We start from the raw sequence: 17940 nt of genomic DNA, 5'->3' as shown, positions 1-17940 counted from the left end.
TTGCTCCCTGGCAGGAAAGGGAATACTCCCTAGGACCTTGAGAAATTCTCAAGGAAAGCCTATTACTTTTTGGTGTGACGTTTTCAAGACAATTTCCTTTTCCACCCAAGGGGGAGCAAATGACCCATTTTACTAGGCTGCCACTTCCTGCTACAGCTCAGAAATGCCTTAGCTGACTTGAAGGGGTGCTGTCCACTTTCACTTTAGCTTTGTGAATCTAGGGCTGTTTTGTGGCACTGGGTTAAGTTATCTCTATGACCTTACACTAGTTTGGGTCTCTCAGTCTCAATTATCAAGATAGTAACATCGAAAACTTTTCATCCTGCTTCAGGCTGACAGAGCTTGCAAGAAATGCCTGGCAAGTTCTTATATATTTGACATAGTTGGCCACGTTCAAAAGAGTAGTCGGCATTGAGCCTGGAAGATAGGCTGTGTGGGGTTTCGTATGAGGGAAACCGGAAATTCATGTTCCAACTTGGTCATGAAATTCACAGTGTGACCTTTGGAAAATCATGTCTCTTAGCTTACACCTTCCTTCATGTATCCCTTGAACTTCTTCAAGGAAAGGCAGGACACAGACACCATAATAAGAATATTACCATATACTGGTTTTTTTATGGTTAGTGGAAAGACCCGCCACTTTTAGACCATAGTTTACTAGCAGCCTCGGGCCCAGCAGCATTGCTTGAGAATTCTAAGAAATCCATAACTTTTTTGGAAGTTTTGAAAGGTTCAGCTCAGCATCTTGATTCAAAGTGCCCTACTGTTGTATCCAAACACACGGGGCGACTTTCCGAAATAAACAGTAGATGAACCAGGCTTGTTTTAAGAGTAATGAAAGTTTAGGGTTTGGGTGATGCAACAAGCTGTGGTTTGATCCGAAAAAGAAACAGAAGCTTCCAACCACACGGCCATGCCAAACCAGAGGAAAAGGCGTGTGTGTACTTTGGAGAAGGTCAGGCTCAGCCTTACAACACTAAACCATAGATGGGAAATCTGTTGCCTTGCAGGTGTTGTTTTACTCCTGCAACATCAGCAGCAGTCAGGTATGAGGGGAGTTGTAGTTCAGCAGCATCTAGACTACAGGTTCTCCATCGCTGCACTAAACTATGGTGTACTATTGTGAATGAAAGCACCACAGAACCTTCTAGAGTTCCCTAAACGGCCTTGGCCCAGTATACCTGAAGGAGCGTCTTCACCCCCATCGTTCTGCCTGGACACTGAGGTCCAGCTCTCGGGGCCTTCTGGTGGTTCCCTCAATGCGAGAAGGAAAGCTACAGGGAACCAGGCAGAGGGCCTTCTCGGTAGTGGCGCCCGCCCTGTGGAATGCCCTCCCATCAGATGTCAAAGAGATAAACAACTACCTGACATTTAGAAAACATCTGAAAGCAGCCCTGTTTAGGGAAGTTTTTAATGGGTGACATTTAAATGTATTTTAATCTTTGTTGGAAGCCGCCCAGAGTGGCTGGGGAAACCCAGCCAGATGGGCAGGGTACAAATAAATTATTATTATTATTATTATTATTATTATTATTATTATTATTATTATTACTATTACTATTACTATTTCTCAATATGGGGGTTCATGTTTCTCAGTATGTGTGGAAACAGATTTAGAGTGATTGTTTATTTACCACTTGGTGTGTGTGTGTGTAACAAACTAATTGATTTCTAAGAGATAACCTTTTTTTAAAAAAAAAATCCAGTATAATTGCTGCATTTGAATCATATTCCTTGCTAAGATTATGCAGCGTTACCTGCTTGCTTTTACCTTATCCATGAATTTTGATTTGCATCCCTCTAGGGAATTTGGCACCAGACCCACCTAAAATGGCTTCCTCCGCAAGCCAGCCTGACCTCCTAGGTGGCTGGGATTCCTGGGCAGATGCCCCGGCAATTAGCACTGCGGCGCCCGCACCACCAAAGAAGTCCACTTTGGAAGGTATCGTGCAAGGGAGTCGCTTACTTTTATTTGGCAGCTGACGGTATACGCAGAGCTACCAAACCATTGTGTGTATGTGAAACACTTGGTCACGTAATAGTCTTGGATTTTTATCAAATAACATAGGAAGCTGCCTTATACCAAGCCCATGACATAGAGTAGCAGCGGCTGTCAGATAGGAGTCTCTCCCAGCTCAGCCTGGAGATGCCGGGGATTGAACCTGAGTGAGGCCTTCTGCATGCAAGGCAGTTTATTATTATTATTATTATTATTATTACTCTTATTTATTCAATTTATATCCCCCCCTTTATCAAAAGTTCCCAGGGCAGTGTACAACGTTAAAAACACATTGCAGAACATCAATGTAATATAAGCATAATAAAAAGCATACTGACAGATAGCCTAATAACTGTGTCGAAACCAAATATTAAAAAAAATTCCTTCCAGTAGCACCTTAGAGACCAACTAAGTTTGTCATAGGTATGAGCTTTCGTGTGCATGCACACTTCTTTAGGATAGTAGTTTACCACTCCTATCAGCCACTCACCCATTCCCACCACCCTTCTGAGTAATACCCCTCCCCACCTTTTGACTATACATAAGGGTCTGGTGACTTCTGTTTCAGTGTATCTGAAGAAGTGTGCATGCACACGAAAGCTCATACCAATGACAAACTTAGTTGGTCTCTAAGGTGCTGCTGGAAGGAATTATTTATTTATTTTTTTGTTTCGACTACGGCAGACCAACACGGCTACCTACCTGTAACTAATAACTGTGGTTAGCAATGCAGCTGTCCCTGCCATATTCTTTCTAAAGCAGGCATCCCCAAACTTCGGCCCGCCAGATGTTTTGGACTACAATTCCCATCATCCCTGACCACTGGTCTTGTTAGCTAGGGATCATGGGAGTTGTAGGCCAAAACATCTGGAGGGCCGCAGTTTGGGGATGCCTGTTCTAAAGCATTAACTGAATGTTGACAGCATACACAAGGCACAGCCTAGCATGCTTTTTTAGCAGTCATGTTCACCTGGAACAATATAAACTGATATTGTTTTAGGTGAGTGCGTGGTTCGATGTAAAAAGCACACAGATAAAAATTAACACCAAAATGTAAACATCCTTAATTCAATACGGATTAGAGCAGGAAAGATAAAAATTCCCAAGTGCCGCTCATCGTTAAACAAAAAGCCATATATACATGTGAAACTTGGAAAATTAGAATATCATCGAAAAGTGCATTTATTTCAGTAATGCAACTTAAAAGGTGAAACCAATATATGAGATAGATGCATGACATGCAAAGCAAGATATGTCAAGCCTTTATTTGTTGTAATTGTAATTATTTGTCGTTAGGTGGGTCAGTTATAAATTTGTTTTATTACTGTAGAATTTCCAAAAGAAAGCATTTGTATAAATAAATAAATAAATAAATTGCATTAAATAAATGCAGTTTTTGATGATATTCTAATTTTCCGAGTTTTGTGTGTGTACACATATATACATATACAGATCATAGCATGCGAAAGTGTCAATCGTAAGGAATGAACAGAAGCATATTTCATCCATTGATTGAAGAATGCTGAATAGTGTGGCATAGCAGTATTTGCAGCCACCCATGTGATATTTTGTAGAGCGTAATAATTGTGTCTTATTACATAGGCCCAGCTTTTACGACAGGAGGACCCACAAATGCCACTTCAGGCCTTTCATTCAGTCAAGCAAAATCACAGAACTTTGACCCTTTTGCTGACCTTGCTAACCTGAGAACCGGCCTCCCAGGTAAGTGTTTAAGTGCATTTAGGGTGGATAATGTAGGGTAGTTAAAATGCTGGAGCGGGTCTGTATAAGAAAAATGTGGTCATTTCGATACAAGAGTCCTTGCTTACTTTGTTTGGTGTTTGCTTTTTGTTCAGCTTACTGGGGCACCTCTGCAGGAAACCCCTCTGTGCTGTGGGGCTTTCCCTCTCATCACTCCTCAAACCAGCCATGCAGAGAACGTGTTCAGATCTGAGTGTTAGCTGTCATGTTTGGTGCTTGTAGGCTTTTTGTACAAGGCCACCAAAGGCTTTTAAACTTGTGAAGGAAGACGTGCCGTAGTCTTCTACATTTTGGGTTCTGCACAAAAAGCCAGATTTACAGAAAGGGTGAATCTGAGAGATCTAGGCAGAAAGTTGAAACCAAGCAGCATCATGCCATAAGATTTGCATCCTGGAGTCTGAATTTGGTTGCTTGTCAAGTTATGACCATCTTTGGGAAGTAATGCTGAGGAGCGGGGGATGCATTCAGGAACCACTACATGACTCGCTACAAGCCAAGGTTGCGGAACTTGTGGCCTTCCAAATATTGTTGGGCTTCAGTTCCCACAGTCAATGCTGAGGGATGATGGGAGTTGTAGTCCAACGTTGCGAGGACTACAGGCTCCCCATCCTTGCCACAGAAGATGCTGGCATGCTTGTTTTCATAGGTTTAAACCAAATGGAATGTCTTTTTAAATTAAAAAACAAAACCCTGATCCTTGCTTTCCAGGGGCTTCTAGCGGCGGATTCTCAACCGGTAGTTTTGCTCCAAAGTCCACTCCCTCTCAGAAAGCAGGGAACCAATGGCAGGCAAGCAAAACACAATCTGCTAGCACATCGTGGCAACCCCAGGCACAGCCAAAGGCGCCAGAACAAGCTAAGCCGAGTGCGCAGCCGAAAGCCAACTACAGTGTGAATTTCAGTGTCATTGGAGGACGAGAGGAGAGAGGCATCAGGGCACCTGGCTTTGGTATGTTCCTCTACCTGATGATTATTATTATTTGCATATATTGCCAGATGAGCGGGGTATAAATAAAAATTTTATTATTATTATTATTATTATTATTATTATTATTATTATTATACTGTATTACGGTAGTTGCTTGGCATACAAGAGTCTCCAAACGACATAACAAAATCTGAAACCCTAAAGAGTGGCATGAATCAGAAAAAAGAACAGCGCATTACAACAGAAGCCATACAATAGCCTAGGTAGCAAACCCAAATTAAACAGCAGCAAAAATATACCAGCAAAAAAAAAAGTACAGCAAAATCATCATAATCCATGATATACCTTGGAGAAAAGATTTTTTTTTTATCTAGTCGTTGCATTGGTCTGTAAAGCCCCTTTGCAGAAGATTACATTTGCTTCTGATGTGCGATCCCATGCCACTCCTCCCCAGGTGATAGGGTTTGGATGAAATGTAAGCATGATGCATGTGGCTTCTTGTACATATGTATGATTTAAGGCTTTTCACTTCTGTGTCACTTACTAGTGAACTAGGAGCTTCATCTTCTTTATCTCATTTGCTAGGACAAAAACCCAAAGTTTCAGAAAGCCATTTTGAGGATCTTTTGTCGAATCAAGGGTTTGCAGCTAAAACCGACAGAAAAGGACCAAAGACAATTGCTGAGATGAGAAAGCAAGAAATGTCTAAAGATATGGACCCTCTGAAACTAAAGGTTGGCTGATGTTAAACCAAATAGTTCTCATCCTGCAACGTCTGGTGTTTGGAAAAGCAGCGGCGTGCCATCTAAGTGGGGGAAGTGGAAGCATAAAAGTGGAGGAGGGCGGTCACTGGATGATGCATGGCTGTTGGTTGAGAGGGGAAAGTGGGGGGCCAGGCCCTCTCAGAAGCCCCTAGCCCATGATAATAATAATAAAAATGAGGATCTGTGAAAACAAAATAAGGCACCAAACAAAAGTGGGGTTGTTTATATAATTAGCTGACCAGAGAGGTCATGGTCTAACCTTGTGCCATCAGAACTGGCAGACTTTTTATTAATATTTGTGAAAATTTTAAACACTGCAACAAAATTCATTAACATGTAATAAAAAAAGTGTGCCTTTTGCCAAGTCATGCATTTGACTTGCCTAATTTTGCAGCTGTAAGCCGAGTGTGCGTGTCACGTTTCGGTCTGGTGCGCATAAAAACGAGTTTCAAAGTTTATCAAACGCCAAGTGGCTAAAACCTGAGGCCTCTTTTGAGCTTGGGGTGCAAGCCAAATGAGCCTCCTAGATTTGGCCCTAAGTGGGGCTGTAGCTCAGTGGCAGAGCACATGCTTGGCTTTCAGAAGGTCCTTGGCATCCCCTGTTAAAAGGAGCTCTTAAAAAGGTAATTAAAAGACCTTAAGGTGTGAAAGACATATCATATCACTCGGCTTCAGAAGTTCACAGTTTTCTACAGCTTGGGTTTGAGTTTGAGGCAACAAGCAAGATAATACAGAGGGGGAATGTACAAGACCTCCTGTGCTTTAGGGAGTAGCAGGACTGATAGAAGATGCATGCATGCATACATGTGTACAGTACATACATACTGTACACACATAATTTCACCCCCCCCCCTACACACACATCCAGAACTGCTGCTAGAGAGGGCTTCTTCATTTGAGGGTTTTCTTTTAGGGGGAGGGACAGAAAGTTCTGCGGCTGCATTCCTTTGCATGAATAGACCTCTCTCTTCTGTTGGAAGTGAACAGGTGGAGGAGTTTGGGATTGCCTGCTTGAGCCAAAAACCTAGACTTCTTTTTCATTTCACTTTGAATTTGTGCACTGCCTTTCTATTTTACAATACACAAGGCAGTTTACAAGCTGAAGAAACAACAACGATCACACACCTTATAACAATCTTGATGCAATACAGAAATGTCATACTAAAAACATAACTTTAAACAATTTATATCAAATAAAGTAGTATTCACTAATCCATTAGAATATCGTAGTACACAATAAAAATAAATATCATCAAATAATACTTAAACTGAAATTCACTCTTAACAGTTACAATACAAAATTTCTAAACTAGAATCAATCAAAATAACAGCAAGTCAACTGTGCATAAAATAACACAATACTTGCGTTTGAACTTCTCTCTCTCTCTCTCTCTCTCTCTCTAGATTCTAGATTGGATTGATGGAAAAGAGAGGAATATAAGAGCTTTATTATCTACTCTTCACACTGTGCTTTGGGAAGGAGAGACCAAATGGAAGCAGGTCGGCATGGCTGACTTGGTTACCCCAGATCAAGTCAAGAAGTACTATAGGAAGGCAGTGCTTGTCGTTCATCCAGATAAGGTACGTGCTTCTGGCAGATTTCACAAACTGCTAGTGCCAAATTACTGCTGTATTCCTAAGGGTAGATTCAAGGTGCTGAGCTCTCCCTGCTTAAGCTGGGTAGCTCAGTTGGCTAAAGCGTGGTGCTGATAATGCCAAGGTCACAGGTTCGATCCCCATAAGGGACAGCTGCATATTCCTCCAGTGCAGGGGGTTGGACGAGATGATCCTCAGGGTCCCTTCCAACTCTGATTCTGTGATCCACCCGGTAGGTACTTCTGAAGGACAGCTCAACCAGAGCCTGTAGGAGGCATTGCAGAGGTCCAAATTAATGCACAATGGAACATACAGCACAACAAACGTGTCAGGACTTGAGCCAGCCATGGGTCTTAAAACTGATGACCAGAGGGATGCTAAATGTGTTGCTACTGCCATCTCTTAGCCAGAGCAGGGAACTGCGGGGAGATGGGCCATAACAGCAAGGAAGGCTCTAAGCCTGAGTAAGTTAGGTGCTTCCCTCCAAATCCTATAAAGGTATCCGGGTTACTTGCTTTCCGCTTGTGGAATGTTACCCTTATTGAGCCTCATCTGGCATCATAATTGTTGTTGTTGTTGTTGTTGTTGTTGTTGTTGTTGTTGTTGTTTAGTCGTTTAGTCGTGTCCGACTCTTCATGACCCCATGCACCATAATTACAGGCATGAATAGACCTCTCTCTTCTAATTACAGGCACCATAATTACTTGCCTGTAGATGCCAGACAAAAACATTTCTTTTCTGCCAGGCAGGTGACTGCCTTCAGTGGGTGGGATGTTTTGATCCTGCTTTTTTAAAAATATGAATGATTCTTAGGTTTTTCTGTGTTTTGATTTATACCAGTTTTAACATGTATTGTTTTAAGTCATTTTGAGGGACTTGGTGCTTATAAGTTTAATAAATAGCAGCAACAATAGCTTCCTTAAATGCAGTGATCTAATAATGAGCATCTAACGAGTGGATTCTTTGCAGAAATTGCTTTTACCTTCTATTTTATTTTTTATTTTGCATTGTCCATATCCATTTCCTGTTCTCTGTAAACTGCACAGAGATTTCATTTACCTCTCTGCAGTTTTCGAAAAGCGGTATATAACATTTTAAAAAATAAATAAACTCAGAAATAGGAATTGGCCTCCGTGTGTGTAGCTTGTAACACCCGTGAGGCAGCCTTTGCACAGTGTCCATTACAGCTGGGCACAATTCCTGAATCCGCTCTGTGGCAGCACACCCGGCAGCTTACAGAAGCTTTGTAGATAAGCCCCTAACTTGGTTCCCCAGCTGTTGTTGGACTACAAATCGCATTATCCTTAGCTAGCAGGACCAGTGATCCCGAGGATGTTGGGAGTTGCACAACAGCTGGGATGTCACGGAATTCCGCTCAGTATTGAACCAGAGCAGATTCCAATGTATTGTTAGCAGAGTAAAAACGTAATCATGTTGCAGGATTCCCCCAAAAATAGACCAGAGACAACTGTATTTCATCCAGCAAAGCTTTACTGGTACTGAAGGCAAATGAGCATAATGGTCACAAATCCAATACAGTCAGGATTGGCACAGTTCATAAGAAATCCAGTTGCAGCAGACTTAACTTACAATAACGTACAGTGGTACCTCGCAAGACGAATGCCTCACGCAACGAAAAACTCGCAAGATGAAAGCGTTTTGCGATGTGTTTGGTGACTCGCAAGACAAAGTTTTCTATGGCCGTGCTTCGCAGGATGTTTTTTTTTTTTGCCGCGGCAAATTTCATCGCAAGGCAAAGCGACTCGTGGAACAAATTAATTTCGTCTTGCGAGGCACCACTGTATAAGACTAAACCTTAACACTAAGCATGCTATGTACAGAACACCACACCAGAAGGAAAAGAGATGGAAAGAGAAACTAAAACCCAGGCTCCTTCTGGCCTTACTTTTATAATCAGTGTGACCTTGTCAGAAGAGATAAGAGAACCAGTTTAAGCCAGCTGTTCTCAGCTTCTCTGAAGGAATAACCCAAACATCGTGAACCATCTGCTTGTTTCTTTCACACAGAGAAGCTTCCAGAACCCTCTTGGATTAAGTAGAATAGGAAAGAACTCTACACATCAGATCAATACTTTCTACACTAAGAAATGCAAACTGACACGGGTAGCCAAGTTTGAGAAACACTGCCCTAAACATTACCAGCCTGCAAATAAATAAATATAAGCCTGCAAGGGGGCTTGCAGCAGCAGCTAGCTACATTCCTGTGCTGGATTTAAGGATTGGAGAGCTCTGTTCCTCCTCCACCAGCCTGCTCACTCACTCCTGCCTTGGAACCGCACGGCATTTCTGGTTGCCTATGGCAACAGTGCAAGTGCTTAAACGTGAGGCTGGCATATTGTCCCCACAGCATCTCTACCTCATAGTAAGCGACAGCTTGAGCTGCTTAGATAAGGTGTGTTACTGTTTCCCTCTGTAATGTTGTTGTTGTTTATTGTTATTATTTATTGAGTTTTTATACCGCCCTATACCCAGAGGTCTCAGGGCGGTTCGCAGAAAATTTCACAACATATATAATGAGAATAAAAACAACAACCCAATAACGATCCCCCCCCCCAAAAAAGGAGCCACATTTTGAAAGGGCGTAGGATGTCAAAGAGATCAACCAAAGGCCTGGTTTAAAAGGAATGTTTTTGCCTGGCGCGGAAAGGTGCATAATGAAGGCGCTAGGCGAACTTCGCTGGGGAAAGCATTGCACAGGCAGGGGGCCACTGCAGAGAAGGCCCCTTCTCGTGTTGCCACTCTCCGGACCTCTTGAGGAGGGAGGCACATGGAGGAGGGCCTCAGAAGATGATCTTAGGGCAGGCACCCCCAAACTGCGGCCCTCCAGATGTTTTGGCCTACAACTCCCATGATCCCTAGCTAACAGGACCAGTGGTCAGGGATGTTGGGAATTGTAGTCCAAAACATCTGGAGGGCCGAAGTTTGGGGGTGCCTGTCTTTGGGTCTAGGTAGGTTCATATGGGAAGAGGCGGTCCTTGGGGTATTGCAGTCCTGAGCCCGTTTAAGGCTTTATAGGTCAAAACCAACACTTCGAATTGGGCCCGGAAACTAATTGGTAGCCAGTGCAGTTGGACCAGGATTGGTGTAATATGCTCAAACTGTCTTGCTCCGATGAGCAACCTGGCCACTGAATTCTGCACCAGCTGAAGTTTCTGAACTGTCTTCAGAGGCAGCCCTTTTCCGGTGGGGGTGGGGGGAGGTCTGCTTTCCTTTAATGGAGCTGTTACAGGCAACTGTCACTTGACTCGACTCTCGAGAATGTTCAGTTGGAGGTGGAAGGATTACGTGGAGACTTCCTGTTGGGATAGCTCATTCTTGGGATCGCGGGTTCGAGCCCCATGTTGGGCAACAGATTCCTGCATTGCAGGGGGTTCGACTAGATGACCCCCGCGGTCCCTTTCTTACTCTACAATGTCATGACTCTATGATTCTAAGCCTAGCCAATGATGCAGAAGAGGCAGGCAAGGTGTTTTGATATCTTCCATGATTCCAAGATTTCTGACCAGACACTCCCAAGTCAGGGAAGGGGCGGACTGTTTGTACATTTGTATCATGGCTGCAGAATTGCTGTGTTGGCAGCACACCTGCACTCGGAGGATTCTTGCTTGGTTCACGTTTGGAGTGAAAACACCCACGTTTCCTGTAACTCCTGCTCTGTTTTGCTTCCTTACAGGCCACGGGGCAACCTTACGAACAATACGCCAAAATGATCTTCATGGAACTGAGCGACGCGTGGTCAGAATTTGAAAACCAAGGATCAAAATCACTTTTCTAAGATGCTCCCTTTTTGAAAGCGGGGGTGGATTTCAAAATGTATTTGCAGCAAAAACCGAATCTTCTGAGTGCTGTTATAGTGTCACCTCCTTAGGTTGAGGAGGGGAGGGGGGGCAGGGAACGTTTTCCCGGTTCTTGCACACTTTGAATCTATACACTCTCACAAACGGGGTGTGTCTTGTAGGACACAGTGCACAAATGGCACTTTGGGGCCATCGACACTCGGAAGGTGGTGCCCTGAGAGTGGAAAGTTCCAAGCCATCTGAGAGAGGGTTTGAACACACATGTAATTTTAATGATGGCGGCTAGCGTGGGCAAGATTTTCTATGGGAAGCATCATCCATTTCAAATCCCTTTTGTGTGTGTGTGTGTGTTTTGTGTTCCCTTTGTTTGAGGAAACACCCAGCCTCAATTTGCATTTCTATTCCCCCCCTCTATGTAGTCTTTATGATTTGTCTTGGTTGTTTTTTTGTTTTCGTTTTCCTCTTTTTAAATTTACATGTTTGCCTTATTCAAAGTGCTTTAGTTTACCTTATCAGCTGTGAGTTTGCTCAGCATCTCTTTTTCTGGTTTCTGTGCGAGGTGTACATTTTTCTTTGGTATTTCATGTAATCATTCCGGTAATCATTCTGTAAATAATTAAAACATTTTTTTTTCTGACAACACCTGCGTTCCTTACACTGCATCAACAGTAGCTTAGCCAAAACAGTCCCATTTGGTGGGGAAGAAAAGACATGAATGACTCTTTGATGTGTTTGTGGTCGCCCCCCCATTTTTTTTTATATATATGTAAAGATGGAGGCAGAGTTTGGCTTTAATTTAAGGATTGCATGGTCTTGTCCTATTTATTATGATCTCCTTTGAGGCAAGACTTTAAATATTTATTCCAAAATGTTTGTTTGAAATTATATATATTTGCATTGTCTCCTACTCTCCTCGATGGTATATGTGCCTTCTGTTGGCATAATTGAATTGTTAAGTTGGCAGGTTGACACATATGCTGAGACTTGAATTGTGAGCCCAGTGGTTTACTTTTTTTTGCTTTTGATAGGCTGAAAAGGATATGTGTTGCATCACATAGCTGCATTTGGAAAGGTGTGTGTGCACTTTTTGCCAACCAGGGACAACTTCCCCCCACGTGTCTGAAAGCCTGTTGATTCTGGAAGTTCATGCGTGTGGATCAAACAACAGGATGATGATCTATGTACTGTCTTGAAGCCTTGACATATCCCTGAATATACCAGCTAGTTCTATGGTAAAGGAAAATACACTGTTTGCCCGGTGATTGGTCTCACCTAAAAAACGAAGAATTGAGCACAATATTCTCTGCTGAGCATCAAGACCAGCTCTGTATTCAATCAGCGATATGTTGTCTAGGTTGTGGTGGCATCTTTTCAATATACAGTGTAGCTTTCAGGTGGATTCCACTTTTAAATCCGTCTGCAAGCCAATCAAGGTTTATTCATTCTGGTTCTGCCACAGAGGAGAATTCCTGGCATTGTTAGGGAGCAGTGCTTTTTTCTGGCAAGCAGCTTTCTGATCAAAGTTGGTACAAAGTTAGACCTCTCCTATCCTTCCACCCACGCTGCAGCAAACAGAGACCTGCCAAATTACTTGCTAATTCTATAGTATTCTCAGTCAGTGCTGCTCTATTCTGTAGAGAGTGGACTTAGAGGAGGCAGGGAAGAAATGTACTTTGGGATACAACCAGAGCGATCAAACTCGGTCATGCAACGTGGCTGTCAGCCTGGGGAAGATGTCCAAGCCCAAAGAGATAATACTGAAGTGAAGAATGTGTATCAGTTACAACTTTTTGAAAAGAATTTCCTTTCCCCCCCCTCATGTGTGAAACTGCAGGTATTTTTTCTCTCTCGTACTTTATAAGGCCCTGGAAAGGCTGATCAAGTGTGTGGCCATTTCTTGGCTATCTCCAAAATAGCATGCATAAGCTAAACTACTCTTTATTGACTCATAGTTCACACATACACACTTAGGTAGGCCATATTGAAACAAGCAGGCGCTTCAGCCTGTAACTGGTAGTCATAGGTGTGAAAAATAAATGGGATTGCACTTCACTTGGGGGCAGTGAGACATCTGCTTTGTGTGCACAAGTGACATCGGGCTCTGGATTGCTGAATAGGCTCTGAGCTTAGCTATGGGCCTGTCTGTTACGTGTAGCTGAACCAACATGGGAGTTGTGGAAGACAGGCTATGTTAAGCTGCTGGGACAGAGGGAGAGAATAGCCCTAGTAGAAGATTCCATGCAACTTCAGTTTTGTGGCCCTTCGTTGTTTAAGCACCCCTCAACAGAGTTTCTGTCCTTAACCTTGATCAAACCAAAATTTTATCTTGGGAGGCGTTTGAAGCCACACTTCCTAGATTCAGTCAGCAGGGTTGCTAACACAGCTTTTGGATATAAACCTGGATCTTGAGCCACGCAATTTCTGAAGGAACCAAGCGGCAGAATTGGTCACACGGCGGAGAGATCATTAAGAACGGGGCAGAAATGTTGTACATTGATGGCAGCCCAGCCCTTTATGTTAGCAGTGGCGGCAGCAACAAGGAGAAAGCATCGCATACCTATCCAATTTGGCAGAACAAATTCAGAGGGCACTGCAGTGCATGTCACACACTGCTTTTCCCAGTTAGATAGATGCCCTGCTATTCCTGCTTTCGCGAGAGAATTCTGCTTTGGGTGATTGGGCTGCAGAACAGCATTTCAGCTGCCGTATTTGGATGTCCAAACCCCAATCTCCCTGTCATCTCTGTTGTGGACGTGGGCATAAGTCTTGTGTGCAGTCAGCATCGCATAAGGATGTGCTTTTTAACGTGTTCCTTGCGTCTGGTGCTTTGTGATCAATCCACCTCAGTAGTCTCTAAGCGGCTACATTCACTCGAAGAGGCTGATTCCTTCAATAATAACTCCAGTTATGGACACAGACTTCAAGCCTGTCGTATGGGACCAGTGTCTATTTTTTTATTATTGCCTTTTGTTTGTCTCTCTCAGAATGATGATGGGAGAAGGGGTGGGTTTGTGCATGTGTGAACGAGACATTTCAACAAACACAGGTCTGTCGTTGAAAAGGCAGCCCTGTGCCAGGTCCCACCCCTGTAATCGGGAGCAAAATGATTTCCTCTTTCTTTCTGTGTGTTTCCTCACCAGCCAGTGGTGTGGGACAGAGAAGTGCACAGTGTGATGTCAAAATATTGGCAAGGTTCTAGCAACACAATATTAGGAACTTGATGCTTCCGGTTTCGATGGCCAGCCTGTCTTCAAAGAGTGACTTCCATGTTAATCCTTCCCATCTTGGTTCCTGCCAAAGAAAAACCAATTGCGGTGACACCTGTGTGAACCATCTCAAAAGTAAAGGCAGAACTTCCGGGATATTTTTAGGATGATCTCAACAACAGTGAGGACTACAGATTTCTCTCCACACTATGCCCCTGCTCCAGTCTCAGGCCTCAACTCAGAACTCTGCGGAACGTTTTAGAAACAGTTGATATTCTCTTCTCCCACCTCTCCCCGCCCCAGTGCTTTTATTGTGGCTCTCACTTGTGGGGTGTATCAGGGTTCTGTTCTCTCCCCCATGCTTTTTAACATCTACATGCGGCTCCTGGGAGAGATCATCAGGGGGTTTGGGCTGGGTGTCCACCAGTATGCGGATGATGCCCAGCTCTACCTCTCTTTCAAATCAGAACCAGTGAAGGCGGTGAAGGTCCTGTGTGAGTGCCTGGAGGCGGTTGGAGGAGGGATGGCGGCTAACAGATTGAGGTTGAATCCTGACAAGACAGAAGTACTGTTCGTGGGGGACAGGAGGCGGGCAGGTGTGGAGGATTCCCTGGTCCTGAATGGGGTAACTGTGCCCCTGAAGGACCAGGTGGGCAGCCTGGGAGTCATTTTGGACTCACAGCTGTCCATGGAGGTGCAGGTCAATTCTGCGTCCAGGGCAGCTGTCTATCAGCTCCATCTGGTATGCAGGCTGAGACCCTACCTGCCCGCGGACTGTCTCACTAGAGTGGTGCATGCTCTAGTTATCTCTTGCTTGGACTACTGCAATGCGCTCTATGTGGGGCTACCTTTGAAGGTGACCCGGAAACTACAACTAGCTAGACTGGTGACTAGGAGCGGCTGCCGAGACCACATAACACCAGTCTTGAAAGATCTACACTGGCTCCCAGGACGTTTCCGAGCACAATTCAAAGTGTTGGTACTGACCTTTAAAGCCCTAAACGGCCTCAGTCCAGTATACCTGAAGGAGTGTCTCCACCCCATTGTTCTGCCTGGACACTGAGGTCCAGCACCGAGGGCCTTCTGGCGGTTCCCTCGTTGCGAGAAGCCAAGTTACAGGGAACCAGGCAGAGGGCCTTATTGGTAGTGGCGCCTGCCCTGTGGAACACCCTCCCATCAGATGTCAAAGAGAAAAACAGCTACCAGATTTTTAGATGACATCTGAAGGCAGCCCTGTTTAGGGAGGCTTTTAATGTTTAATAAATTATTGTATTTTATTTTTCTGTTGGAAGCCGCCCAGAGTAGCTGGGGAAACCCAGCCAGATGGTTGGGGTATAAATAATAAATTATTATTATTATTATTATTATAATTATTATTATTATTATAGAATGGGTGTGTTTGTAAGAGTTCCACAGAAGTTCAGAGTTTCGTGGCTGCGTGAAAGGTGGATAGATCATGCCATTTGGTGAGGGAGAACACATTTCTCGTTTAAAGGAAAATCCATTGTTTCAAATGCTGCAGCCCGAGTGTATCATTTTATTTTGATAAAGTGGTTGGGCTGCTAGACCAGATTTGAAGAGTTGTTTTGCACCTTTGGTGGTGGGTGGAAATTTATAGTGCCATCTGCATTGAGCACTCGGGTAAGAAGTACTTTAAATGAGATGAATATTGCTCCGTCCGTGTTAATGGTTCTTTTACAGAGCAATGTGAGATGAAAGGCAGGTCCTTGCCCAGATGTCTGCAGTCTGAATTTCAGTAGTAAGAGAGGCATTAGGAGAATGGCGAAAGGGAAGGGTAATAAGTGGGAGTACAGTCTTTAATTTTGAAAGAAGGCACACCTGTTTTGAAGACTATTTGGCTCTGGTATATTATTGTAACACGGTATCAAAATAAAAGTTGCTTTGAAACAATGGGCAAGGAGTGAAATTTTCAGTTTAAGTTTTAAGCAGTTTTATACTTCTCTGACTATTTTATTTTAAGGCCGCCTATATTGTGGTTTTGGTAAAATACAAATCTATTTAAATGTTACCAACTGGTGTAAAGGATGTTTATTTTATTTTTTTAAAAAAACAACAGTGTTACGAGGGATGGAAGAAAGGTGGATATTTTATAAGGGAGTTAGAAGTGGAGGTGTGCATCTGTGCTTAAAATATCCCCAGTGACAACAGACTGCCTTCGGATGTTTGGCGTGCCTACAGGGTCTTCCCTGGAGCCAGAAGCAGTTCTGAACTTCTAGGCTATGTTAATGCCTCTTTGAATTAGGAGCCAATTGTCGCAACTCCTCCCTGTTGTCTAAAGGAAAGTTCATTTCTAATATGGCTACTGAGGACCCTTGATGCAGCCGTTGAGACTCTCACTCGCTCCTATGATTTCTGTGGGATGTACGTGCTGTGGGTACTGTATGTGTTTGGAGGTCACAGCTTAGCACAAGACATTGCCATGACACCAAGACTCTTGGTCCATCTAGTCCAGTGTTGTCTACTCTGTCTGGTAGCACCTCCCCTGGGACTGTCTCATCACCTGCTCCCTGACTCTTTCTTAGCTGGACTGAACATTGAACCTTCCGCATGCCAAACCTGTGGTTTACCGCTGAGCTACGGTTTCCCTGCCCACTGGCTGAATCGCAGACACTGCGGCCTAGCAAGTCAGCTCCAGCTGTACAAGAATAGCTTTTCTCACCATGGACTCGCGGAGATCAGTGGGGCTCTGGGCAATCTGTGAAATGGGCGGATTGGGGGGGGGTGAGAAACCACACTTGCTCTACAAGTCATGGGAGGAACATAGAAGTGTAGCGTTCGAAGGCAACCCATGGATCATCTAGTCCAGGTACAGTATAGGCAAACTCCAGCCCTCCAGATGTTTGGGACTACAATACCCATCATCCCTAGCTAACAAGACCAGTGGTCAGGGATGATGGGAATTGTAGTCCCAAACATCTGGAGGGCCGGAGTTTCTCTATGTCTCATCTAGTCGGACCCCCTGCAATGCAGGAATATGCAGCTGTCCCATACAGGGATTGAACCTGCAACCTTGGCGTTATCTGTGCCTTGCTCTAACCAGCTGAGCTATCCAGGCTCTCCATGCCAAGTGTTTCAAACAGTTCAGTGAAGACTGCTTTATGCTTTTCTCTCCCAGCGGCAGTGTGGCATCAAAAGGAATCGCTCAGACCACAAAGCCCCAAAATGGTATTTCAGAATGTAATGTTAATGCCTGATATCTCTAGCTTTTTGTCTGATTTCAGAGCTGCTCCCCCCCTTTTATCCATTTCTTCCCAAGGTTCTTTTGAATTAAGAAAGGGGAAGGGGGAGAGAAAGCTGCCCAACATATTGATCAGTGGTCCAATCCTGCAAAACACTTCCAGTTTTGCTTTCCCCATGGTATTATCCACTTTTCACCACATGGGGGTGTTTCATAGGAACAAGTACTGTAACCACAGACGTATAAATTGAGTTAGATGCAGTGCTAACGCATACCTGATTTTTTTAAAAATATATCTTGGCTTTCTTTTCTTTAGCAAGCAGGCAGTCTTGCTTATATGTAGCTGGCATGAATACATACAGGTGAACCGAGGTTGGGCCAAGCTAGGAACCTGCCTGGAATGGGTTTGTCCAACCAAGAGTCCTTAAAGACTCCTTGTATTTATATATGACTTGACCAATCCAGAGCCCCTCCCCTGCTGCCTGCCATTCACAGAGGGTGGTGTTGCACTTATCTATTCTCCCTGCCTGAAGAAGGCTGTAGACTGAGCATTGGTTCCCCATTAGCTAAGTACTGCAGACCCCTTCCCCCCCCCCCAAAGGCCAAGCCAGGGAATCCCTACTTTTGAAAACATTGATAGCTCTATGCTATTTTTTGTTATGTGAATGGTG

The 17940-nt window shown here is 44.0% G+C and overlaps 1 protein-coding gene across 3 annotated transcripts in view; it reads left to right on the top strand.

The window, feature by feature from the left end:
• Positions 1-16130, top strand: part of GAK (cyclin G associated kinase) — an 82107-nt gene extending 65977 nt beyond the window's left edge. For all 3 annotated transcript variants that reach the window (XM_035097131.2, XM_060268677.1, XM_060268676.1), the window contains exons 23-28: positions 1805-1942; positions 3602-3721; positions 4469-4708; positions 5273-5421; positions 6856-7032; positions 10741-16130. In XM_035097131.2, coding sequence (XP_034953022.1) covers positions 1805-1942; positions 3602-3721; positions 4469-4708; positions 5273-5421; positions 6856-7032; positions 10741-10842 — 926 coding nt within the window. In that variant the 3' untranslated portion in view covers positions 10843-16130. The remainder of the gene's footprint in view (positions 1-1804; positions 1943-3601; positions 3722-4468; positions 4709-5272; positions 5422-6855; positions 7033-10740) is intronic.
• Positions 16131-17940: the final 1810 nt, after the last annotated feature.

Source organism: Zootoca vivipara, chromosome 16 (assembly GCF_963506605.1).
Source record: "Zootoca vivipara chromosome 16, rZooViv1.1, whole genome shotgun sequence".
Taxonomy (NCBI): Eukaryota; Metazoa; Chordata; class Lepidosauria; order Squamata; family Lacertidae; genus Zootoca; species Zootoca vivipara.
This window is presented reverse-complemented; position numbering and strand designations above follow the sequence as displayed.